The 25789-nt window shown below is 44.2% G+C and overlaps 2 protein-coding genes across 6 annotated transcripts; one reads left to right on the top strand and one right to left on the bottom strand.

The window, feature by feature from the left end:
- Nucleotides 1–178: 178 nt before the first annotated feature.
- On the bottom strand, nt 179–2348 carry MRPL35 (mitochondrial ribosomal protein L35; the record flags this gene model as incomplete). Its single annotated transcript, XM_081998927.1, has 4 exons — nt 179–415; nt 621–765; nt 1484–1661; nt 2294–2348. 4 exons carry the CDS (start codon nt 2346–2348, stop codon nt 227–229), a joined length of 567 nt encoding a protein of 188 aa, XP_081855053.1. The 3' UTR covers nt 179–226.
- Nucleotides 2347–25441, top strand: IMMT (inner membrane mitochondrial protein; the record flags this gene model as incomplete). 5 transcript variants are annotated; one of them, XM_081999513.1, is made up of 14 exons in its annotated part: nt 2347–2391; nt 6868–6944; nt 7370–7559; nt 9364–9484; nt 10111–10191; nt 11283–11384; nt 13826–13962; nt 15058–15161; nt 16957–17092; nt 17928–18057; nt 21627–21850; nt 23095–23226; nt 23582–23711; nt 24041–24648. In XM_081999513.1, 14 exons carry the CDS (start codon nt 2347–2349, stop codon nt 24646–24648), a joined length of 2217 nt encoding a protein of 738 aa, XP_081855639.1. The 5 variants fall into 5 exon arrangements, with proteins under 5 accessions (XP_081855639.1, XP_081855635.1, XP_081855636.1 ...); XM_081999509.1 differs by lacking the exons at nt 2347–2391; nt 6868–6944 and adding an exon at nt 20039–20053 and having other exon boundaries at nt 7497–7559; nt 24041–25441; XM_081999510.1 differs by lacking the exons at nt 2347–2391; nt 6868–6944; nt 10111–10191 and having other exon boundaries at nt 7497–7559; nt 24041–25441.
- Between the last annotated feature and the right edge of the window lie 348 nt (nt 25442–25789).

Genomic DNA, 25789 nt, shown 5'->3' with positions numbered 1-25789 from the left:
CAGGTGACCAGCTTGATCTCTGCGAAGTAAAATACAAACTGCAGCTCAAGATAATCTTGAATATTCCTTTATTTTGGGCATTGATACCCATAATTTTGATCAGATGATACACATACATTTATTTAGAAAAGTAATAGGTATTACAGATGTACGTTCTAAAATTAAGACCGTACCACATGTACCACCACCTCTTTCGTACAGAAGTGCAAAAATGAAACCAAGATTTCTACACACGAAGATTTGTGCGATCATGATACTTCTGGTAGGGATCATCAACATACCAATTTCTTCTTTTCCAGAAAGAAGTGGTCATTTTATCAAGGAGTTTACATTGTGTTCTAGTGCACAACACCAGCTCTCTCAAACGCTTCCTCTGGGCAGCTGACTTCTTCCACAGTTTCTTCTTATAACCAGCCTGTCAGAAGAAAATGCACAAAAGACTTTTAAGTGGGTCGCTACAAATACACATACACAGCAATACTGATAAGGAAACCAGGACAAATTCCTCACATTCAGGAAGACGGGAGTCTCTCTACAGAGATTTTTTTAACTTCCATACTAGCTGCTGCCCTCTAACGGAAGGAAAACAAATTAGCCAAATAACACACTTGTAGTCTTACCTTTCTCCTAACCCAAAGGCCATTGTGCAGCCGGAGAAACCTCTTGACAACAGCTTTCACGGTTTTCCTCTTTCCATTCCGTAAGCTACAGTAAGTGAGAGTCCTCGCTGGCTGTTGAAGTATACTTGGAAGTAGAGAGGTGATACTAAAACCCACCCCCAAAACGGGAAAAAATATTAGAAGAATGAAACATCTCTTTCTAAAAATGAGCACTGGCATTTTCACATAAAAAGAAATCAGAAGTGGCTGTGACTTGTTTGAAGGTTAACAAGAACTCATCTAACATTACAGCACACCACTTAATGTGCGTGTATGTATGAACGCTAACTGCAGTGCCGAACTCTAGCTGAAACTAATCTAAAAGTTATTATTCATAGAATCGTTCAGGTTGGAAAAGACCTTTAAGATCATTGAGTCCAACCGTTAACCCAGCACTGCCAAGCCCACCACAAAACCATGTCCCTAAGCACCATATCTACATGTCTTTTAAATACCTCCAGGGACTGGTGACTCCACCACTTCCACACCGAACAGCTTTTTTCATCTACTAAAAGCGGTGGTAAAACACTCAAGAGCAAACATTCAGCTGTTACTGGCGTTCAGAAATTACTTTTAGAATACTAATGATCAGTAAGAGAAACACTTCCGATTGCAACAAGGCTATTTGTAACGCCTACGTCTGCAAATATATTCCATTCTACATCGTGCTTCAAACTTTATGCTTAACATAAGCGGCAGACTTAGGGCTAAAACACAGACACGTCAGCTCCCGAAAAAGGCGGCCCAAGTTGCTTCTCGGACAAAGAGGTTTACAGAAACCTCCTCTTAAGCCTTCTTCCCAGAAAGAGCAGCGCAGACTGTACCTGCCGAGGACCGATGGGGTGCCTCCCTCGGGCAGGTTCCCACAAGGCAGCCGCGCTTTCCACAGTGGGGCCGCCGCTGGTGCCCGCACCTGCCTGACGCACCGGGCGGAGAGGCCGGAGAGAGCGCGCCCCGCGCCGGGACAGCGGGCGGCCCACGGGGCCCAGCGCCCCAGGAACCCTGCGGAGAGCCAGACTCTCAGGAGACGCCCCGCAACACCGCCCCGCGCCGCCATTTCACAGGCCACCCCCCCGTCCCGGCGCGACATGGCCGCCCGCCTCCCCTCAGCCGCCGCGCGCCACCGACCCGCCACAACCCCGCGCGCCGTCGCCGCCGCCATATCCCCACGCCCCGGCTACGGCGGCCGGCGAAGGTTACGCTGCGCCGTGGGCGGGACGGCGCCGTGCCCCGCCTAGCGGGGCACCGCCTGGTGCAGCTTCGGACCGCCCTGTCCTCGCTACTAGGCGCCCCGCGGTCCGGGCCCAGCTCATCCAGCACCGCAGGACCGGTGACAACCGCTGCGTACCCCGAGGGCCCCGCACAGCCCCACCGGGGCCGCCCCGGCAGTCCCTCTCCCGCACATGCGCCATCGGGGCCGCCCCCCGTCAGAGACACCTCACCGGCGGCGGCGGTGGCGGGATGTTATATTTGCATAGGACTCGTTCCTTCCCCTCTGATTGGACGCGCTGTCTGTCACTAGCCTCTAGGAGCGGCCACACCCCTGGCGGAGCGGAAGCCTGGGCGGTCGCCGCGCATGCGCGATGCGCTTACGCGCGGTGGGGGGGGCGGAGGCAGGCGGCGCTGGGAGTTACCGCGCACAGCGCCTTCCTGCAGCCTGCCCCCGGCCGCCACCGGCTCCAAGGCCATGCTGCGGGCGTGTCACCGAGCGGGGGTCGCCGCGGCCGCGCAGGTGAGCATGGCGGCGGGCAGCGCGCAGCCCTGGGCGAGCCCTGCGAGCAGTCCTCGCTGTCGTCTGCCCTCCGGCCGGTGAGGCCTGGCCGCCAGCCTCGCAGGGACCGGGCCGGGCTGGGCCTGTCGGCGGGGGCGAGCGGAGGCAGCGCGGGGCTGGGGGGTGGTACGCGGCGCCGCGCGTCCTCTAATCGTGGCTCGGTCTTCTCTGAATGATTCCGCACGCGCGGGCTGCGATTGGCTGCTCGGCTTTTGAGGGACGGTCGTGAGCGCCAACAGGGCGCCTGGGTGGGCGGGAGCCGGGCGCTAGTAAGTCAGAGGTCCTATGAGTCCCGGCGTGCAGCGCGCTAGCGCTGCGCCGGGCCGAGGGGCGCGCTGCCCGCAAGGCACGCCGGTTCTTGTAGTTTGCTACGGCTCTCCTACCGAGTGGCGGCCGCTGGAGAAGTAGGGCGGGCTGGAGGGAGCGGGGCGTGTCGGGTCGGCCGGGGCGCGCCGTGCTGCATGCTGGGGTCTGTAGTCTCGGCGGTCATCTGCCGGCGCCGGGCCTGCCGCCGCCTCTCCCGCCGCTCCCGGCCTCGGGGCAGCGTTGGGAAGTGGCGGCCGCAGCCTGGAGGAGCGGCAGAGCTCGGCGGCGGCACACGGCCGGACAGTACCGCGGCGGCGGGGCGGCGGGGCCCGCTCACCGGCGGGGAAGGACGTGACCTTGCCTTCACTGCCGCGACCTCCCCTGCGCCGCCCCGGCCTGCGGCCCCGGTACCTCACAGCCCTTCCCCGTTTTGACCCCACTGGGGTCCGGCCGGCCGTGTCGTTAACGACGGGGGTCCCGGTGCTCAGGGTGACGAGTAGCATCAGTTTCCAGGTGTGAGGGGCCCTGTGGTACCGAGTGGCCATGACTGGGATCATTCAGTCCTCAATCAGACACGGAGGGGAGAGAATATGCGGTGCTGGCGGGGGAGCAGTTCCCATTGGGCTTATTTTCTGGACCTTTGCCCTTCCTCATCATCAGAAATTAGGATGAGAATATGCTATGGAGCCTTTTTAAAGCAGACAACTTTAAGAAGCTAGAAGGGTTTATATGTGAGAGTGACCCCTCTACTATGGCCCCAACTTGTATTTCAGGTGTCTGCTTAACAGTAATAAAAAATAATCTGATTAGATGGCTTTTATGTTCTGCTCTACATTCTGGTATTCATTACTCTCTATTCACACAGTTCAGCAAAGGGAGAGCTGTACATTCAGCCCCCACTGGCTCTGTAACCACTTTAAGGCAAGCAACCTTTTCCACCACAGCAGCTGGCATTTTCTCTGCCGCTTTGTAAAGCACGAGAGTTCTCTGGGCCAGGCCATCTGATGCCCACTAAAATAAGGCTCTGGGTTTGCAGGCCTGTGGAAAATTTGAGCTGGGAGTTGAGAAGATGGAAAGCAGGCTTTTGCAGATGTTTATCACTTAGGGCTCTGTGGATGTATTTTAAAAGAGTATGTCTAGAATGACTTTGCAGCACTGGAAAAGCCCATGTTGTGCTTTGCAGCTCAGAAGTGTGTCTTCAGTCTATAAATGTTTGCTGGAAGAGCTGTGCAAACACAGAGATGCCACAGCAGTCTGTGAAGTTTGTCTGTACCCTTCCTCTTTGTTTCCTTACTTCAGAAAATAACTTTGTTTTTTTTTCCTTTAACCCTACTCGTATTTCCTGATGAGACCAAATACAACAGAGGTTTAGTTTGGACAGCAAAAGTGGGCATGCAATGCAATATTTTTTTATACGTTTTGCTTCTTTTTATTCACATTGAGGGGAAGCTTTGTGGCATACTGTAGTATATACATATGAAGACCATTGCTGGTCCTACGGACTTTCTGCAACTAAAACTTGTTTTTTTGGGTGGCAAAAGAGCCAGAAACTGGAAATGAGAAAGAAAGGTTTTAATTATAGTGCTTGTTTTGCAAGAAATGCAGAATTGTGGACTCTAATCAAGAAGTGCTCACCTGATCTGAGATGACAGTAGGTAATATTTCTCAAGCAGTGAAAACTCCAGCCATGGAAGTAACACCCTCTGGCTGTTAAGAGGTTGTCAGGCAAATGCTGATGCTGTCAGGCCTGGAAGGGGCACCAGCGTGGTGACACCAGGATGCTCCATCTGTCCATGCTGCCTGTTGTCATGCTTATACGGGCAGGCATCCTCCAGCCTGGGGGAGCATGTTCTTTCCGGCATAGCAGCCTTGGTTTCTTCTCTGCTCCAGCTGCAGTGATCCCCAGGGAGCCCCGCGGTTACGTGATTTTCATGCCTCATTATCCATCTCCCATTTTCTTGTCTTTACTGCTCTGTCTATACTCTTAACCCTCTTTTTTGGCAGGAGACTCGGTGTGTCCCAAGTCATGTTCAGGAGCTTCTCTCGCCCTGTTCAGTTAGCTAAAGCTCAGGCCAGTGTCTCAGTGTCTGCCTGCAGACCTCATGGTGGCATTATTAAAGAGTGTGCGAGTCTGACAGCGTAGACTGAGCGCCTGCATTTCGGTTCCTCTCATCTTGATGAACGATGAATAAAAATGAGGATTTGGCTAATCGTAGAACAGCCCAGCTTGGAAGGGACCTTGAAAGATCATCTGGACAAAAATCAATAATCCCAGATAGAAAAACCCTCCTGATGTAGGAAGCACAAACGCTGAATGACGAGAAGCATGGTTTCTCCTCTCCCCTGCTAGGTCCCTAAGTGCAGCCTGTTCCTAAATGCAGGAGCAGATGTGTTTACCAAAGGTGGGAGAACCGACCAGGTGTGGTGTTATTTGCCATCGTTAAGTGTGAGTAGAATCTGTAGCCAAGATGAAAATGACTGTAGTGGCCCAGGTACCAAGGTTACAGTTGTGGCAGCCTCCAGGATCAGCTAGAAGGCAAGTCCAGCCTGAGCAGGGACAGGCAAGTGAGTTGCCTTAAGCTCCCTCTTGCCATGGGGCAGGGTGGGATAACCTACAGAAAGCCTGGCGAGGGGCTTGGGAGTGACGGCTTCTGTCCAGGGGAGCATTAGGCAAAATAACATAAACCCAGAGTCTTGAAAAGGACTGAAATTGAATGGACCAATAGAAAATAACTTTTTTTTTTCCTCCTACCCTCATTTTACTGGGTTGAGCTGTACGCAGAATGCTCATATATTTTACTCATCCTATGCTTCATGGTGTAATAGAGCCCTATCAAGACTCATAAGCAGGTCCAGCAAATTACAAATCACAAACCCATCAATTACAGAACTACTTGAAAGGCTTTTATTAGTGAAGTTCCCCTTGAAAGGGCCAGTGAAGCCTCGGTCTATGCTTCTGAGACAATCAACTCTAATAATCAAAAACATTACAAAATATATTGGTCTCCTGTTTTGTCCATCCTAAACCAGAAAATCAACCACAGAGCACAGCTAGAGCTCGTGAAGGTCTCGGGGGTAAGAAGAGCACGTTTCCTGTTGCTGTACACGTGCTCCTGTTACTAATAAGAAGATTTTGGCTGCTGTTCTGGAAAGAATAAGAATTCAGTATTCCTGCCTTTCCTCTCTATGCTGTGGGACAAGGATGGGAGCTAAACAACAAAATTTGTACTTATTACTTATTGCCATATGCAAAAGGAAATAGAGAAAGTTATCTTCTGGGGTTATGTTGTAGTGAAGCATCTCCCAACTCTTCTAGTTGCCCAAAATATCTCAACTGTGGGAAAAATTCCTTTTGTGCCTTGTACTCAGATTTCCTGTGAGTCCTGTATTCCTCTCCTAGCAATTCATATGTTGGGGGTAAAAAAAACACCTGAGAGGGACAGAGTTTTTCCTTTTGTAGGTTGGAGTACCCTAACCAGTCTTTCTGGTAAGTCTTAATTTTCAGCTAAAATATAAAGAGGATAAAAATCTTGGGTAATGTGTTTTTTGTTAAGCAGAATATAATGAAATATCACTCTTCATATAGTAATTTAATTTATATTATAATCCAATGTCTATCTGGAAAGTAAATGCATTGTTAATTCTTTTAAAGAGGAAGTCTTGCTTTGGAAGCTCAAGGAGAACTGCTTGTATGTCTTCAGAAATGAAAAGTTTTAAGTATTTAAAGAGCTGCTGTTGTCTTCTGCACTGCTCACAGCTGAGCTGTTCTAGCGCATGAGATTGTTGAAGAGAATCTGAACTAACCCAGTTGTACTGTCTGAACTGGAAGTAAGGAACATAAATAGACAAAATAAATGCAGAAATAAGCTGAGGTGGTGTGTTTTTTCCTCAATTTTAAAAATTCTCAATTATTTCTTAAAACGCCCTTAACCAACAAGCTGCACGTGAGAAAACTCTTCTTCGTTTAGGGAAAAGAGAGTCCAACATCACTGCTCTACTACTAGCTGCCACTTTCCTTCAGAGGGCATGCAAGGCGTGGCGACGAAGCAAACTGGTGCAATACGGCTGTTGAGGTGAAGAGATGTTTAAATGTGCTCGCTGCTTATTTCTTGCCTTCTCCACCCCTTGCAGAATAGCCGGTGTGGGAGAGCGTCACTCCGTCCATTACGACTGTACCGTGGATATGCTACCCCATCGGGAGAGTCTGGGTATGTAGAAGGCTTTGGAGGGTGGAATTGGTTCTTCTGTTGCGCTGACCAAGAGGGAGTCTGCTCCATAGTTTCACATGAGAGCAACTTGCTAGTGGTGAGATTTTTTTTTTGAGTAACTCTTACTCTCATGGTTTTGTGTGTTCCTGGTTTGATTCAGTCAAGTTTAAATGAAGCCAATCAAGATTATCAATATTTAGAAGGGAGGTTGTGGGTTGCCATCTTATCTTTGGGTTAGTCATGAACCAGTACAGTACCAGGGATTCGCTGGTGTTGAAAGTGATTTAAAGTGGATGCTGGGTTTTGTTGGCCAGCTCGTGGAACAGAGTCGTTGTCCCCAGCTGTGAGCTAAAGACTTATAATCTGTTTGATCTTTGTCATATAATACAATTTACATAACTTCCACCGTTCTTCTCCTCCACCAGTGTTTCTGTAGGCAAAATCATTGGTGCAGGTGTCCTGTTTATGGGTGGAGGAGTAGGTGGAACCGTCCTGTATGCCAGCTATGATACACAGTTCCGGGAGAGCGTAGAGAAGGCCGTTCCCTACTCAGATAAACTCTTTGAGATGGCACTTGGTCCTGCACCTTATAGTGCACCGATGCCAAAGAAACCGGTAAGTGTTTCCCATTCACTTCCACCCTTTTGAGCATCTGGACTTAGTTTTCAAATTCTGTTTAATTTTGTTGTGTGATAGGTTTAGGGATTAGAGCTGAGGTACTACGTGGTGCTGCATAACAGTGCTGCTTGTACGTTTGCCATTATCATTTTGTGATTGTGGTCTGTGGGTTGTAAAACTGTTATTTTTTATTTGCAGTAAAATAATCTAGCAGGATCCTAACTGAATAGCTCTTCTGCTTATACTCAAATGAATTGGGGGGAAGAGAAAGGTAGGTGATGCACTGGGATTCAACTGTTTTACTGTGGCTAGAGATTTAGTGTAGTTAGCAATGTAGCAGGTTTAGACAACTTTCATTCTAAGCTGAATTTATTTTAAAGAAAACTGAGGACTCTTCAAATCAATAAAACCTTGAATGGTACAGAACCATGCATAAGCATCATACTTTGAAATCCTAGTGACATGACCCTGCAGAAGGGAAAACTTGATACAGCCTTCAGCACAGCTCTGGAAACTGAACCTGGAAGTTTCTCTGTTCCTGCATCTGAAAGCAGATGCTTCCCAGTTATCCAAGAATCCTGCAAAGCTGCTCTGGCCATGGCTGTCCTGAGCTTTCAGAAGCCAGTTGTCCTTCGAGAAGCCCAAAATATTTTTAATTTGAGTTTAAGCAAGCTGTTCGTAATGAATGTGAGAAATCGGTTAACAAAAACTGCATCTCTTCTGGTTTTAGCTACGCTTGACTTGTGATCATCCAAGCTCTTAATGCCTTCCCAGGCACTAGTAAATTTTGCAAAACAGACCGCTCAGTTGGCAAAGTTATCATCTGCCCAGTCATGGCTCTGACTCAAATGCTTTTATTTTTACCTTGTAGCTTTGCATGATGGATATTAAAGGATTAATATCATAAAACCTCACAATACACTGCGCTTGAGTAAGTGTTCGTCTGCCCCAAACACGAACGGCTGAATCCTTTCAAAGGGAAATCAGTGAAGCTGTGCAACTGTGATTCTTCAATGCCTGTCAATCCCACACCATGCCTATAGCGTCTTCTGTTCAGTGACATCCAGACAAAATCATCATGTTTGTTCTTTTTTTAAAAACAAATCTTTAATTATGCAGTTACATATCTTTAAAACATTTTTTTTTTCCCCACTACAACTTGAAAAGGAATTGCCTAGAAACTGGGCAGGATGGGAGGGCTCACTTCCAGAAGTGTTGGTGGATAAAAAATTACAATTGAGGGAGCCAGCTGTTGGAGCAGTTACCCAAAAAACTGAAGCTGGGTGGAGAAGACTGATGGCCTAGCTTGTTTTGACAGTAAATGCTCAAGAGGTTTAAAATGAAGAGGGGAAGTGTCAACTGAATTTAAGATATACCTATATGGACTAAATAACATCCGAGGGGAAATAATTGAAATCTGCTTCCTGGAATTGTTTCAGACATTCATGTACTTGTGGTTTTTATAGTTTCTGTATTATCGGTAGTCTTTCAAAACACTCACAAGTGTTTGGAATGTTTGGGGCGTGAAATTACTTGCTTTTTATGCATACCTTAAATATTTGTAGTGAAAACTGCCGCTACTATACCTTCAATTTTGGAGAGGTGAAAATTGAAAAGATTCCTTTGAAATTAAAAATCAAGGCAAGAAATCATGTGGCCTTGCTACTGTTTTCATGTGTACCTTGAAATTTAGATTAAACTACAGTTGTCTGGATACGGAAGTCTTCTTTTCCCTTAAAATGGAATTGGTGAAACACAGGCTGTTTGGAAAAGAGATGATATTTCTTTTTGATTTTTCAAGATACAGCAAGGTCCACTGAAGATCTCATCTGTAGCTGAAGTAATGAAAGAGTCTAAACAGCCCGCTACCAAATCCCAAATGAGCAAAACAGAATCTGCTGTTCCTTCAGAGGAAAAAGAAGGTAACTTTGCAGAATGTCATGTAGAGAGAAGCAAAAGACTTAACGATCTCTCACATCATATATCCTAGGGTAGATTAAAATAGTCCTTTGGAGTGGTTGAAGAGGAGTCTGTTATAATTTCTTAGAATTAATGTTATTTTCTTGCCAGTCATGAGAAAATTTATCTAAAATGTCTTTAGCTTTTTTGAATATTTAAAAAATAAATTTATTTCCCTTATAGAATGCTTGGGATATAACACAAACAATGTCTGTCCTGCACAGTTGAGATATGAGACTCAGCAGGAAGAGCACTTGGGTGCAGCACTCTGAGGCCATTTACCTCCTCCTCTTTGTGCAAGCACAAGAAGCTAAATTTTGGATAATTACTGAGGTCCTGTAAAGCCAGATCAAATGGTACTGGTATAGAGAGGAGCAGTTGTGACATCTTTTTACATTTCTCTCTCATGACCATGTGTGCATGTGTATATGTAAGTAATACCTGGTTGCTGTTTGTCCAGGAAATTCTCTTTTACTGGAAATAATAATATCAGTGTTTCTCCAGAGGAAAAAAATTAAGTCTTATATCCCTGTTCTTACATTATAGCTCATCTATACTAACTGTTTTTTTCTATAACTGTATTTAACAGCAGGCAAGGCTGCAGCACAGATCATCTCTGCAACAGGTGTAGCCATGTCAGTGCCAGCTCCGGGGATACAGCCTGAAGAAGGTGAAAAAGATCATATGAACACGATGAAGAAAACCAAAATCCTGTAGCTTCGAGTGCATAAATTCTTACTTCTGTGTTGGTATTTGTCAGTTTTTAAAGGCGTGATTCTTTGTGCCTTTTGCAGAAGAAAATTTTCGTCATCTATTCATAGATTTTTAACAAACTAAGAAGCTGAGGTTGATACCTGGGACAGGTAGAGGCGTGAACACAAGAGGAAAACCTGCCTTTATGCTGAACTGGAGCTTGTACAGTCCAGTTTGCTTCTGCTCTTTATGGCTTTCTGATTGCTGTTCAGAAAAACGTGTCTGCCCAGGGCCAAGTGAAGAAACTGCATTTATTGTTTAACTTGACAAGAAATGCTAGCTTCTATATGACAGTCTCTTTCAGATGAGATTATAGTAAATTTCTTTATGTATGAACACATTCCATGAAAAGTATGTCAGCAATAAGTAAACACATTCTTCAGAGTTAGCATCAGCATTATTAAAAGGTAACCTGGTGGGTTTTATTGCAGCATGAGTCTGAGAGGTCTGGGCTCTCTCAGTTCAGATGCAGACTTGCTGTTGGTCTTGAGAGAATTACTTAGGTCAATGCTCACTCTTAAAGGCATTTTAAGTAGCCTTAGGCTATGGAATAGAGTATAATTGTGATTTGCTGTAGCTCCCTCCCTAATCTTTCTTTACTTTGGCTGGACTCTCCAAGCATGCCAAAGGAGAACTGGAAAAAAATAAGAACAGATATTCACTTGAAATTTAAACTTGGTGCCATAAGTGTTTGCGAGTTCTTGCTTTGCCTTTCACTTCTGAATCTTCTGTATTTTTGTAACTAGACAACATAAAATCTACAGCTGCATGTGAGGTATCCACGCTACTATTTTTAACTTTAAGAAGATGTGAGACTGGCCTTTGTAGTTATGGCTATAAAAAAAGCTTGAGGTAGTTTCAGCATGGCTTTGTGCACAAGTCAGATTTATAAAGTGATACTGACTATAAAAATCAGTTTTTAAAAGAAAGTTACTTCCCTACAAGTGATTCGTATACTAATTTGGACTCTTTGCTGACACACTTTTAACTCTTTTTACTTCTAAATAGGTAAGGAACATGAAGGTTCCCATGCTATAAAAGAACGGTCACCAGAAGAAGTTGCGGCCCGGCTTGCCCAGCAAGACAAAGAGGAGCAAGAGAAGATATCGGGCAAGTCCATACTGAGAGTTTTCCTATACATGTTATACGTGATATAAGAATTGTTGGGCTGTACTGGCTTTAGAGTTCTAAGTTGTTTACGCATCTCATTGTTATTGTCCCTGTGTTGTGTTGGCAGAATGAGTGGTGTTGAAGCTTTTTCCACCCACTGAGAAGTAACTGATAGTCAAAGAATGATGGAAAATTTTGGGTTGGAATGGGCCTCCAAGGTATCTAGTCCACCTCCCTGCTTGGAGAGTTGAGGCACGTTGCTCAGGGCTTTCTCCCTTGGAGGTTTGAAGCTCTCCAAGGATGGAGATTGTTCCATCTCTCTGAGCAGCTTTGGCAGTGCTTCTTACGATGGAGAACTTGATACATCCAACTACTTTCTCTCTTGTTGGCACTTGCATCTGTTGCCCCCAGCCTTTTCTGAGAGTCTGGTTCCATCTCTTCTGTAACACTCCTTTAGATGTGGAAGGCATTACTTAAGATACACCTTTGGCTTCTCTTTAGGCTAGAACAAGCCCAGATTCCTCAGCCGCTCATGTGTGTCATGTGCTCCCATCCCCTAACCCTCTTAGTGTCTCTCCAGTGTTCTCTCCCCAGCTTGTTTGGACCTTTCTTAGACTGGGGCTCTCAAAATGAGATGCCATATTCCAGGTGTAGTCTCGTAAGTGCCAGTTAGAGGGGAATCATTCCTTCGCCTGATCTGTGGGACGTGCTCTTGTTTGATGCAGCCCTGTTCACAGCCAGGTCTCATTGCTGCCAGAGCATGCTGTTGACCTGTGTTCAGCTTGCCATCTCCTGGGATCCCCTTGTCTACAGAGCTGCTGCCTCGACTTGTTCGGCAGTGATTCGGGGATGGTATGTCAAGGCACTGTGAAGAGTTGCTTGTAGGTTCTGGGTTGAGAACTGTGATAGTTCCTTGCTTGGGTTCTAACTCAGACCTATTAATCAATAGCTTTGCTTCTCCTCCCACCCCTCACTTGGTTTATTAGATTTTAGGTACTTACAGTTTGGTCTTGGTTGGCTGCAGCATGACTTTAAATCGGGAGTTTTATTTCAATTATGGTCCTTTCCTGGTTTGCCTCAGGGGAAGCCAGAAAAATAGCGAATTTTCTTTTGATAGATGGTGTTTTGCGGTCTAGTATGTCCAGGTGATCTGTAGCCAGCTACCTTGATACTTACCTTCTGAAAGCAAACCCAGCTCAAGCTGCAGGTTGATGAGGATGAGAGGGAGACCAGCCTCTTGGAGAAACAGATGGATGTTGAAGTGTGGCTTCTGACTTGGGGCAGTGCAGGGACAGCTGACTGCAGTGGCTCTGCAGACCTGTGGTGAGGGAAGGAGTCTTCGGGGTGGGTAGGCTAGGGGCATTGACTACAAGGATGCTGAACAGAACCTATATTTAAAGGAAGTGGATGTTTACTGTTAACATAGGTGTAGCCAGTGAAAATAGGCTTGAAAGGGAGTTTAACAGTACTGGGGCCACGTATTGGACATGCTTCAGCCTGCTGTGGGAGCTACGGCCTTTTTATTTTATTTTATTATTCTCTTTGTGCTTGGGAAGTGCTGATGGTGGAAGAGGCGCTGGTGCAGCGTGCTGTGTCTGATCTGACCCATCTGACCGCTGGGCACATGAAACGGGATCTTGGCAGATGTGTTAACCACACTCAGACTTTCCTCTGAGTGCTTTGGTCCTCGGCCAAAGTCCGAGCCGTGGGCTGTTGTTGCACACAAGGGATGAGAAGGATGTACAAGCCTGGACTTAATGGGCTTGGAGTAGCCATGCTGGTTGTGGTCTGCTGCCCCTTGCTTCTGTTCAGCGCTTTGTGTGGCGTAGGAGAGCAGCGCAAACTTAAGCAGCGTTAGTTATCTGCTTCGTACAAGGACTTTTTTGCAAGTGAAGAAGTTGAAATGTTACACTGAAAAAATCCAAAGGAGTATTTACTGGAAAGGTGGATTTACTTACCCAACTACTTATATGTCTGCCTGCAGAAGGGCAGATGTTGCTCACTGATTTACTGTTCTGGTTTGGTTCCTGCTTGAATAATTAATAGGTCATTTGTGCTTCTATACCAACAGGAATAGATAGTTGAGTCCACAACCTTCTCGGCTAGGAAGAATAACTCTGCATTTGGAATATACCTTCCGTGTAGAAGATAGGAAAATTTATTTGTTTCCTCTTAATAATCATTGTAACGAAGATGGAAAATACCTCTTGGTTTAAATGCACCCCCCTGCAGAGACAGGGTAAAGGCCTTCCGCTGAGTAGCTTTATTGCTGTAAGTGCAGACCTGCACCTTAGTACTCCCCTAAATAAGGAGCGTGTTCTGGCAACCTTTCTTTCTCCATACGCTGCAAGCGTAGTTCCCAAACTGACCAGCACTTTTGGTTTACTAATTCTAAGGCTCTTTTCTTCGTAGTTTAATTCAGTTAATTCATTTTTTTCCAGCCCTTGCAGCAACTCTAGAAGGAGCCCTAAGCGCGACAGCTCGTATAACCCTTCAGGCGATTACTGCCCAGGAGTCTGCTGTGCAAGCAGTGAACGCCCATTCGCAAATACTGAAGGAGGCCATGGACAATTCTGAGGTAAACTGGACGAAAGGGGACAATTTTTTTTTTGTTTTGTATTGTGTTCAGCAAAATTTTTCATTTCACAATTAAAGTTGGAAGCTTTTCTTGCAATATCTTTTTATCACAGTTTTAACTAATCTTTCCACTTGTGAAATGTGGCGTAATTGAATAATACAGTGAGTTTGCTTTTTTAAACTCTTTTATTTCCCTTTTGCAAGAAGAAAAGTTCGAGTTTATACATTAGTAGTCTTCATGTTGTGTTTTAATGAATTGTGTTTTAATTCCCAAGGCCATTTTTTTACCTAAACATCATTAGGGTATCATGCTGTCCACCCTGATAATTCCATTGAACTGTTCCCTTTGCCAAAATCTTACTGCTGGATTGTTCATTTCTTGTCTGGAAATGAGTAAGGGATGCATGAGCCATAGCAGCTTGTGGTTCTGGTGTGTTAATGCTGGGGGGTTTGTGCAGAACCGCTGCTTCCTATTCAGTTCTAGAGCAGAGAATATAATTTAGTGGTTAATCAAACGAAGAGGGGCATATGAGCAACTAAACAAGTGCTTGAGATTTAATCTAGTTATTAGAAAAATGAGTATCTTAAGAGTTTGCTTTTAAGCTTAAGTATTAAGCTAACTTTAAAATTAAGCAACTTTAAAATTAAGCAACTTTAAAATTAAGCAACTTTAAAATTAAGCAACTTTAAAATTAAGCAACTTTAAAATTAAGCAACTTTAAAATTAAGCAACTTTAAAATTAAGCAACTTTAAAATTAAGCAACTTTAAAATTAAGCAACTTTAAAGTATTACAGTACTTTAATACATGTAGAGATTTTCCCCCAAAATGTTGTGGCGCCATACAGTGATCCTCACACAAGCTCTTCTGCGTGCATAAAGGGCTGTTGCTCAGGTGGAACAAAACATTGGATGGGAAAAATAATGCATAAAGCTTCCAGCTGTGCTGTTGGTAAAACACGAAAATGTTACTCAGTTTGAGTGAAATGAATATAGCAACTTCTGAATCTCTACAGGCTTTCTTTTTTTTGTTTTGTTTTTGATAACTCTCATTTTCATGATTGTGATGGCCCTCATTAGGCATCTATGTTTCTTAGACTGCTGGGGAGAAAAAGTCATCTCAGTGGCGCACTCTGGAGGAAGCGCTGAAGGACCGGAGGAGAGCAGTGGATGAAGCTGCGGACGCCCTTCTGAAAGCCAAGTAAGTTGCTTGTTTTTAAGACTTATCAAGTGGCGAGTTAACATCACGCATGTGAGGGCTGGAAGATACTAGACAAGTTTCTAGAAAGTATGCACTCACCTGTGTTCATATTAAACTGACGTGTTTGTGCCAAATCAAAAATGTCACCTACACGAATGAATATTTTAATTTGCAGTGGTACGTCTTAGGTGCCTGTGCAGATGGTCCTCACTGTACCAAGGAGTCTGAAACAGTCCTGTTCTTTTTTTTAAGAACTTTTTAATCTCCTTAGTACTTCTGTATAGAGTTGGTAAGAGCAAGTAAGATTTAAAAAAAAAAAAAAAATCCATAATCAATTTTGTATTATTTTTGGATAATTTTGTCAATATTAAACCTACTGGAAGGACTCCATGACTGCACTCTCTGTGTGTTTAGTCAGTAACATCGCTAGCTGCTTTTAGTTGTAACGAAAAATTAAACCTTACAGTATTGTTTGGCAGTTCTGTCTGTCAGCAGAGTTGCTTTTAAGGTTAGATTTTTAGTAAGCGTATGTCCTAGAAAAACTTGAATTCTGAAATGGAGCACTGCTCGTAACTCAAGGTTCTGTATGAACCACGTTGATGTGCATTGAGTCTGGTGTGCAGACTCATTGCGTAGGGATTATAGCAGCAAAAATAAGATGACAGACAAAAATCTCCAAGTTGCCCTTGTAATGAGGATAGCAATAAATTTGGAAACCCTTTGATGCTTCTGAGGCCAAGAGGGCAACATCATCAGTGAAGTTGCACAGTTGCTACTTAGTGACAAACTTTTGTCTTTGAAGTTGCTGTGCTGACTAAAAATAGTTAGAAGGTGTAACTGGGGTTTCAAAGAGTAAAACAAAGCTAACACACACCCCAGATGCGCTAGCTTTCATTCTCTGTTGCTCTACTGGATGCCTTTGCTTTTATGTATTTACTTACTTATTTTAAATCTTGTTCCTTATTCCAATGAGGTCGTTAGAAACCACCATTCGTTTGAATGGATTTGGGAAAGGAACACTTTTTCACTTTTTCCTTGATTTCCAATTATGATAGAGGAAAGTGGTTCTTTCTTAATTACCAAAAAAAAAAAAAAATCTATCTTTACAGAGCTCTATAAATTTTCTCCCATTCTCATTTTTCTCCAGCAGTCACTATGTCCAAAACACTTCTGCAAGAGTAAGCCATCGATATTAAAAATGTTTCCTTGATATTCTGTGATGGAAATGTCTGCCTTCTGATACTAACTTAGTTTTACTAATACTAACTCCTTCCAGTGAACTTTTCTTTCATCTGCCCTCTCCAGCTATGCCTTGAGTACTAATTGCACTATAAATAAATCTTGTTTTACATGGAATAGACACAGTGACATCTTTAGGCTTCAGGCTGTGGAAAGAAGAAAAATCTTGAATGACAGCATCTTAGCCCTAGAGCTGGTAGATGGGAAGTACCGGTAGAGTTATCCAGTAGCTCTTCCTATAAATAGCATTTATAGATTTAGAGCAGATTTCGACTAGACCTAAGGAAGAAATTTTTCACACTGAGGGTGGTGAAACCCTGGCCCAGGTTGCCCAGAGAGGTGGTAGATGCCCCATCCCTGGAAACATTCCAGGTCAGGCTGGATGGGGCTCTGAGCAACCTGATCTAGTCGAAGATGTCCCTGCTCCTTGCAGGGGGTTTGGACTAGGTGGCCTTGAAAAGTCCCTTCCAACCCAAACTATTCTATGATTCTATGAAATACAGGTGGAATAAACTTTGCTGTATGTGTTATAGTTAGCAGCTGCTTCTCTTTTCAGAGAAGAGTTAGAGAAGATGAAGGGCGTAATCGAGAATGCCAAGAAGTCTCAGATTGCAGGAGCCAAACCTCACATTATTGCTGCAGAAGAAAATCTTCATCATATGATAGTTGACTTGGACAATGTCGTGAAAAAGGTAATGCTTCCACAGGCTGCTTTTAGTTGCCGCTAGAGTAAAGACTCCCATTCCCAAGTCCTCTCTAGTAGGTTAAATATTTTTAAAGTGTAAATTCTCATCTTTTTTTAACTATGCTCAATCTTTGGGCCAGTTATATACCAATGAACAGTCATGACAAGATCTTTGCAAGAAGAATTTGAGCTCTGTCCTGAAAGAGTCTCCAGCCAGCTTGACTCGTGTCTGTCCTTTCTGTGGGCAACTTGTAATTCTTTCCATTTGATGCCGAGAGGAATTTCCCATGAGGTTAGGGAAAAGTAGGAGCCAATTGTGCTAATGACTTGGTGGGTAAATCACTTCACAGCTCAGTGCACTGGAGAAGAAATGTAAAGGTGAAATTTGTCTCCCTTTGCAGGTCAACTGATAATTCATGTGGTGTGTTTTGAGTGAATTTAGCCTAATAGTGGGAATATCGGAACTTACTGAGAGGGGGGCAGCCATCACAGGGCTGGCTTACTAGGCCTATATGGTAGCTGTAAGCAGAGAAAACAGAGCTGGAGATCTCTAAAAATATAAACTGAATTAAGATACTCCTTTAGTCCTGTCTAGGCTACAGACTGGCTGTCTAGTTACAGTGTGTGTGTGAGAAGGAACGGATTTGTGGTAGTTCCAGCAAATAATTATTGTATACAAGAGGTTTGATATCGCAGGGTAGATTTGTGGTGGGTTTTTTTTTTTCTTCCCTGAAGTGAGTTTGCCTTGGTTGGGCTGGAGGGTAGCGATGTCTGATGCTAACTTAGGGCCTCTGTTTTCAATATTTGCCTTGAAAAATAAATCTCTTTTTTGTTTCTTACAGGTTCAGGCAGCGCAGTCTGAGGCCAAGATAGTAGCTCAATATCATGAGCTTGTGGCTACAGCTAGGGAAGAGTTTCAGCGAGAGCTTGACAGTATCACCCCCGACGTACAGCCTGGCTGGAAGGGGCTGAGTAAGTCTCCGACTGCAGGGTCGCTTTGTGCTTGTTACATGCCAGTCGCTTTGGTTTGTGGTTTCTGCAGCCACTGAATTGAATGGCCTGCATCCTGATTTCTGTCTTGGTTGGTTGTTTTGAAGTGAAAATTAGTTCGCAGTTAAAATCGGTGATCTCAAGCAGGTGTTACGGAGAGGCTTCATGCTGGAACCTACCTGTGCTGTATTGGAAGTTTCACAAAATGTAGCTCTTGCCTGATAAGTAGCTTACGGTTGTTTAAACATCTCTTCCCTCGCCTGGTATTCCAGGAAGAGAGTCAGGTTATGGCAGCTTTGGATCAAATCTGTGTTGCTTGCTGATCAAGGATTTGTCTGATGGACCTCTGTGATTATAGGTATTCCAATGCACTGTTATTACGGAGCGGTGAAGAACTCGCTGGATTTCTCTAGATCATCACTGAAATGATAGATATACTGACAGATAGACTTCCTTGTTCATACCATACCTGCCGCAGTATACGTTATTTCCAAATTAAATTGGCACAGTAACTTGACAATAGCCAGTTTGCTGCACAAACGCCTTGTGGTGGTTTTTTTTGCTATTGCTGCTACAATTCTTTGCCTGAGATCTGAAATCTCATGAGCTCATATTTATTTGAGGTGCTTGGGTTTTTCAACTTGAGCTCTTTTCTGCTGTAACGGGAAAAAGTATGAAATGTGATTCTTGAGCATATTTAGACTCTTTCTGTCTTACTAAAGGAATAAATGTATTGCCCTGAGCTGTTGGAAATGTTCATACACCATGGTAATCCCCTTTGCACACTCCTTGCCCACAGGTACCGTTACTTACCTTGACTACTTCCATTTTAAAGATAAGCAAAGTTGCAGGAGGTGGAGTATGTGCTTATACCATTACTGTGGATAAGCTGCTGCAAGAACTCGTGTGGTACATCCGTGGAGCAATTACTGCCTGTTCTAGCTCAAAAAAATTAATTCCCTAAAAACATTTTCCAGATATTTCCAATCACGGTTCTAACAAAAAAATGTACTAAGTGATCTCAGGTTTTTCTAGCCTCAGTGTTTGGAGGGAGCTGTCACAACTTTAATTCTGAGCTACAATAGATTTCTTTCTAGATGTGAGAATTACTGTTTGTGAAAAATGTGGTGTTAACATTGCCTAATAGTTTTCCTGAAGTATAATGTGACATATTACAACATACTCGTTCTTAAGGCTACTGTATGCTTTAGAAATGTGGACTAGAGAATCACTCTAGCTAAATGATCTCTGGAATGTTTTTTGTTTAAAACAAACAAAAAACCAAGCCAAAACAACCAAAGAACAACAAACCAACCACCAAATACATGTAGGCAAAACACATTTAAATTAACGAACCGTTTGTGGAGTTTGCTGTGTTGCCTTAAATGTGCAGTCTTTTGGGGTACTAGTTTTGAAGAAAAAATTTATTTAGGCACCCTGGAGATGGAGCTGCCTCTCCTTGTGCAGGATAAAGGGAGAATATCTTGGGTTTTGCGATCGCCCTTTTGAGGGAGGAAAGGGAATCTCCTGGTAGCTTCCATGCACTGAAGTACGCACAGGGCTGACTTGGCAGGATCCATGACTCTCACTGCTGCTCAGGAGCTTGTTTCTAAGCCAACTGCTGCTGATTTGTAAGAACCTAGAAATGTCGAACTAAAATTTTCAGTGTCCTGTTGCACTTTTCTACTTCAAACTTGTATTCCTTGCTTTGGCTAAACTTCAATATCAGCCTTGTGGGTTTCCAAAGGTATTTTAGTGGCTGGGAAGTTTTGGGCTACATCTTGCCTGTAATATAGAGACTTTTATCCTCGACGTACTGTTCTTCCTGAATTCCTAAAGACTGGGACTCATGTTTAAGTCACTGTAGATAAGAAGCTCTTAGTTTTCTATTTTACTTTTGCATGACTGACTTGCCATAGTGAATGTGCATTAACTTTTCCAACCTCTCCTCTTTCTGTTGCAGAGATAACTGACTTAGGTGAGTTCCTGTAACTTGTTCTGGTCTTGTGAATGTCATCTCTTTTCTTTGTTCTTTTTTAATGTTTGTGTGCTACATCACTTCAAATTACAGGCAGTATCAACAAAGGGGTGAAATGTTGCATTCCTAATATGTTTCAGGCTGAGGTGTGCTTTGGGATCTTTTCCACTAGTTTTGCAAGTCTAGCTTAAACCACAAACTTTATCTAGCAACACTTCCCAGGTGAGTGTGATTGCTGGCTTGTTAAAGGCAGGTTTAAATTTTCATTGTGAATTTAAGCCAGTTGATGCATGCTGCTGAAATTCCAATGAGAATCAAACTTTCACCAGTTCCAGTTAAGCTGTGTGATGGTGTTTGTCCTCAGGTAGGCCCACCTCGCAGCAGCCCTAGCTTGAGAGGTGCTGGGTGCGCCAGCTCCTGCTGACACCACTGAAACGTCTAGGTACTTCGTGTGCTTGTGAGGTCGTGCAGGGCTGCTCCAAGCTGGGTCACCAAAACGAGATTAGTTTAATTTGAAGTTAGCTTAATTCTCTGAATTTAATCTTTACGATTGATTTTTAGAAGCATTGGTTAATTCTTTGATTCCCATTTTTCTTGGGGTTTATTAATTATTTTTTACCTTTTTATCAAAGAAACCTAATTTAAAACCATAGTGCAGTAAAAGTCCATTAAGTTCAACAGCTGAGCTTAGCGCTGCTGGTCAGCTTCCCTGCTGGATACGGGCACCGTGGCAGCGAGCCCTCCTGCGCTGGTCCTTTCTCCAGCACTCACTAGCAGGATGGCTGAAGGACTGTTGTGTTTCACTTGCTTTAGACCCTGCAGGAGCGCTTTCCCGAGTAGTCCCTGGTTTTCTGTACAGGCGATTTAGCTGGCAGCCAGTGCAAAATGAGCTGCAGTGCTTTACAGAGCCTGCGCCGCTCTCAGGTCACTAGATGCTGCAGGCATAGCTTGTGTCCTCTTCTCCCAGCAGAAAAATAGCAAACTTCTTAGCAGACACGGATGTAGTTGTGACCCCTACTGCTCTTTGAGTAGCCAAACCTGAAAGGTACACATTGGGTAAGAAAACTAATTGGGAGCAGTTGGTCTGGAGGACCGTTGAAGAGAAAATGTAATTCTAGCAGTCTCTCACAATGACTTTAGTGTTCTTGGGAGCAAAGTTCTGTAAGCTTGTGCCCAGCTGGAGGTGTTGGTCAGCACCGGGGTTTTATGTATCCTGCTGTTCCATGTGCTGCCACAGGTGAAAATACACGGTGGTGTAAAACCAAGAAAGGGACAGAGTTGTCAACAGTTTCTTCTAACTGAGTGTGACCCGGATATGGGAGTGTAAATAGTAGCTGTGAATCACTTCAAACTAAGATAACTTCTCTCTTAGACAGAAAATACTTGCTTATAGTTGTAAGTGATAGCAGGTGGGCATTAGTACCGGACAAGGGCTTGAAGTGCTCAGTAACTTTTCATAAAACACCCTCACTGGTCAACCACGTGGGGCTTGAGAGTGCTTGAGTGGGAGGTGGGCAAGCACCGTGGTGGTAGTTTCCTCGCAGACCTTCCTAATACCCTGTGTTTTCTTTAGCTGGCCAGTTATCGACAGACGACTTAAATTCTCTCATTGCACACGCCCATCGTCGCATCGACCAGTTAAACAAGGAGCTGGCGGAGCAGCGAGTGAGGGAACAGCAGCACATCGAGTCGGCCCTGGAGAAGCAGAAACTTGAAGATAAAAAAGCATTTGAAGCAGCTGTGGCCAAAGCACTGGAGCATCACAAAAGTGAGATTGAAATAGAACAGGAGAAGAAGGTAAAGTGGTGTTCTCTCTGGCTCAGAAAGGATCTAGAAGAGTTAGAGAAGTGCACAGAAGAGCAACTGGGATGTTCTGAGTGATGGGAGACTTCAGATAGGGCAACCCCAGGCTAAGCATGGAAAGGAGATGTTGAGCAAGGAAACTTCTGCAAAGTTAGAATGGTAAAATCATACAGCGAAATGGGGAATGACTTTTTTGTGTTTCCTGTCTGCCGTTGGAGATAGGATTACTGGGTCTAAATCAGTGTTTGTTCTGACCCAGTGTGGCCATCTTAAGGTTATGTAGTCCCTCCATCCTGTCTCCGGGAAGCATCTCCGTGTTCTTCCACTTCTTTGCCAATGGTTTGGGATTTGATTTCTTTCCGAAAAACTATGAAAACTCCTCAGAATTTTAATGCTGCTTTGGCCATGAAGCAAGTGCAAATTACATAGGAATTTGGGCACTGGAGTTTTTATCTTTTGAGATGCTGTATTGCAGGCAGACACTTGTGCTAAATCCTCCTGCCATTTTTACATTTGTGCCTCTGAAAATGAGATTGGACACTGGCCACTAGCTGGAAAATTTGCACTGACATGAGGGAGACTAAGGATTTCACCTACAGCCTGTTAGTTCAAAGCACTGCAGTGACAGGTATTAATTTAGAGATCTTTTTAGAAGTTGCTTGAACTGTCATCTTTGCATTTAATGGAAGGTTTGAAATGACACAATCCTTTAAAAAAACCCAAACCAAACAGAAAACCAAAAAAATGTTAAACTGCTCCTAAATAAGCCTTCCCTGTGCCCCCTTGTGCTAGCCTGTGCTCTCTAAAGTGGCTGTTTTATACAAGATGAAGTAAAAGGGATATTACCATTTTAATTAAACTGTGTCCAACTGGGACAGTATTACAACATGTAGGGAAAAAGGTAGAGACTGTTTTCTTTGGAAACTGGTTTATAAACACCGGAGTGTTTAGTTTGTCATGTTACTGTATCTTTTATATAGTATTTTGATAACTGCACTAAGTGCCTAGTGAGTATAAGCAGCAGTTAACTGGCACTGTGAAGCTATTCTTTCAAGTCTTTAGGAAAAGGCTTAGCTATAAAAATGGACCTTGGCAGTTTCTAAAAATGAAACACTGGCTCTGTCAATGCCACTCTTATAAAACGTACCCTAGGTAATCACTGATGGATGATATAATCAGAGCGTGTGACAAGCAGTTGAAAAATAGTGGTGTAATAACAACCACTTGTGTGCGTACAGGTTGAAGAAGTCCGAGAGGTGATGGAGAGCGAAATGAGGACCCAGCTCCGGCGGCAGGCTGCTGCCCACACTGACCATCTGAGAGATGTTCTTAAGATCCAGGAACAGGAACTAAAGGTGGAATTTGAGCAGGTAAGGGAGAAGAATCCCCAAGGGCATTAGAGGGATATTTGAACCCTTGCAAAGCATACACTTCACAGGACAAGACTTGTGAACCATCTTCCAGAAGCCCAAAATGTGGGCTTGGGCAGCATCTGCTGCTCATCTTGAAGAGATGAAAAAGTGCCTGAACGTGTAGGCTTTATTCAGACTTGTCTTAAAAGGGTTTGCAATAGGTGAGAAATTTTTGATGGTTACAAGTGCACTGTTAAATTCACCCTAATAAGGCTTCTTACTGGTATATTGTATTTACCATAGGCATTGTCCCTTATCTTAAAAATAAGTTATCAGACCGGAAACAGCTGTTTTGTATCTTGCTCTGTTTCAGAACTTATCAGAGAAACTCAGCGAACAAGAAATGCAATTCAGACGCCTTACTCAGGAACAGCTCGACAACTTCACGCTGGATATAAACACTGCCTACGCCAGACTGAAAGGAATTGAGCAAGCAGTTGAGAGTGAGCATGAAACCGCATTTCTTTAAGGACTAAAGCTGTGATCCCCAAAGGCCTGTTACCCAAACCTGGGTGCCTAAACCCAGGCTTAGGCACGTAGCTCGTGGGCCTGCGTTTGCCGCACTGCTGAGCACCTGGCAAATCCCATCTCCACAAGTTCTGACCCTGAATTGCGGAAGAGACTTGGGTTAAGATCAAGTGCTGAGGGGGCAGCCGCTTTTGAAAGCGGGGTGTTCAGAGGAATGGCTTTTGCTGCTTGTGTTCAAAACTCCTCCTACAGGACATGCATGTGCGGCCCCAGCTGAGTGTCCTCTTTTTGGCTTATTTTGCAGGTCACGCAGTAGCCGAGGAAGAAGCCAGAAAGGCCCATCAGCTGTGGCTGTCTGTTGAAGCCCTCAAATATTGCATGAAAACAGCCTCTGGGGATAGTCCCACAGAACCACTGGAGAGCGCGGTGAAGGCCATCAAAGCTAGTTGTTCTGACAACGCATTTACAGAAGCCTTAACAGCAGCTCTCCCTCAGGAATCCCTGACGCGGGGAGTATACAGTGAAGAGGCCCTCAGAGCACGCTTCTACACAGTCCAAAAACTGGCAAAAAGAGTGGCTATGATCGATGAAACGAGAAACAGCTTGTATCAATACTTCCTGTCTTACCTGCAGTCGCTGCTTGTGTTTCACCCTCAACAGCTGAAGCCACCTGCTGAGCTCAGCCCTGATGACCTCGATACGTTTAAGTTACTGTCTTATGCTTCATACTGCATTGAACACGGAGATCTGGAGCTGGCAGCTAAATTTGTCAACCAGTTAAGAGGAGAGTCTAGGAGAGTGGCACACGACTGGCTGAGCGAAGCTCGAATGACCCTAGAAACGAAACAAATTGTGGATATCTTGACAGCATATGCCAGTGCTGTGGGGTTAGGAACAACTCAAGTGCAGTGAGCTAGGTTTGGAGGCAGTTCAGCAATTGTTTGTGCCGGAAAGAAATCCCATGATATCCCAAGGGTTGCAAACCAAGCTGGTGGTAGGGGCTGGAAGTGTTAAAAGCACGGGTACTGTCTTGTTTCCTTGCACTGTATTTAACTTCACCACCTGTTGTATTTGTGTTGGTTTTGAGTTACCATGATGACCAACTTCAGGAAGCTTCTCTACAATTTGTGTAAGAATTTTGTTTCCCCATCTTACCACATGGGCTTGTGATCCAACCAAAATAATGTTTGTAACCTACCATTAATGATTTGCCACTTTGTCAGCTAAATAAAAAAAGATTTCAACCACTTTCTCCTGCTGTTCAGTCTCCTCTTTAAACATTAAATACAGCTGGGCAGTATGAGAACAGCCTTTCTCCATGACCTGAAGTTAAAACTTATCTCTGTTTTACTCCTTTCAAGGAGGAAGAATTCACTGATGTGATCAATGTGTCTGTACAAATTAATGAATAACTGTAAAAAAAAAATCCATGTACAAGTACAGGTTGATGTAGACATAACTTATGCTAGCCCTATATTCTGGTGGACTTCTACCTTTGGTTCAACCATGAGAGCTCACGTAAAGACCAAGCTCCTTCCTTCCTTCCTGTTCTTACCTTTCCCTTAATTCTTACTATCAGTGAAGAAAGATGGATCAAACTTACTTAGCGCTCACTTGCTGAAATGAGTAACTGTGGTTTTGTTTACTTGCTGATCCAGTTTTTAAATTGTTGGTACAGTAAAGCAAAGCGCATAACACCACTGCCAAAAGCTCTTTATCTTTGATCTACCTCTGTACTAGTCCCACATTCCTGGAACTGGCATGTTTGCTTTCTGGAGCAAACCTTGCCTTCAAACAGCCTTCCTACTCCTGCACTGTGAAGAACACCTCACTTCTAGCCTTTCAGCTGCAGTCTGTTCTTCCTCCAGCAGCTGTTTGTTGTTTCCTGAACTCATTACCAAATTATCCCCAGGCTGCTTTGTGCTTGCTCTTGTCCTGCAGCATCATGCACATCAGGGTTTTATTTTTCCCCAAAGAGAATCAACTGCTAACTACTTTTCACTAGAATCAGGTTCAGTTCTCTCAGGAGTAAGACCTTTGGTGCCTGGTCAAG

This window comes from Phaethon aethereus (genome assembly GCF_964289735.1).
Source record: "Phaethon aethereus genome assembly, chromosome: 4".
Lineage (NCBI taxonomy): Eukaryota > Metazoa > Chordata > Aves > Phaethontiformes > Phaethontidae > Phaethon > Phaethon aethereus.
The sequence above is the reverse complement of the archived record's forward strand: the minus strand, read 5'-3'. Positions and strand labels throughout refer to the sequence as shown.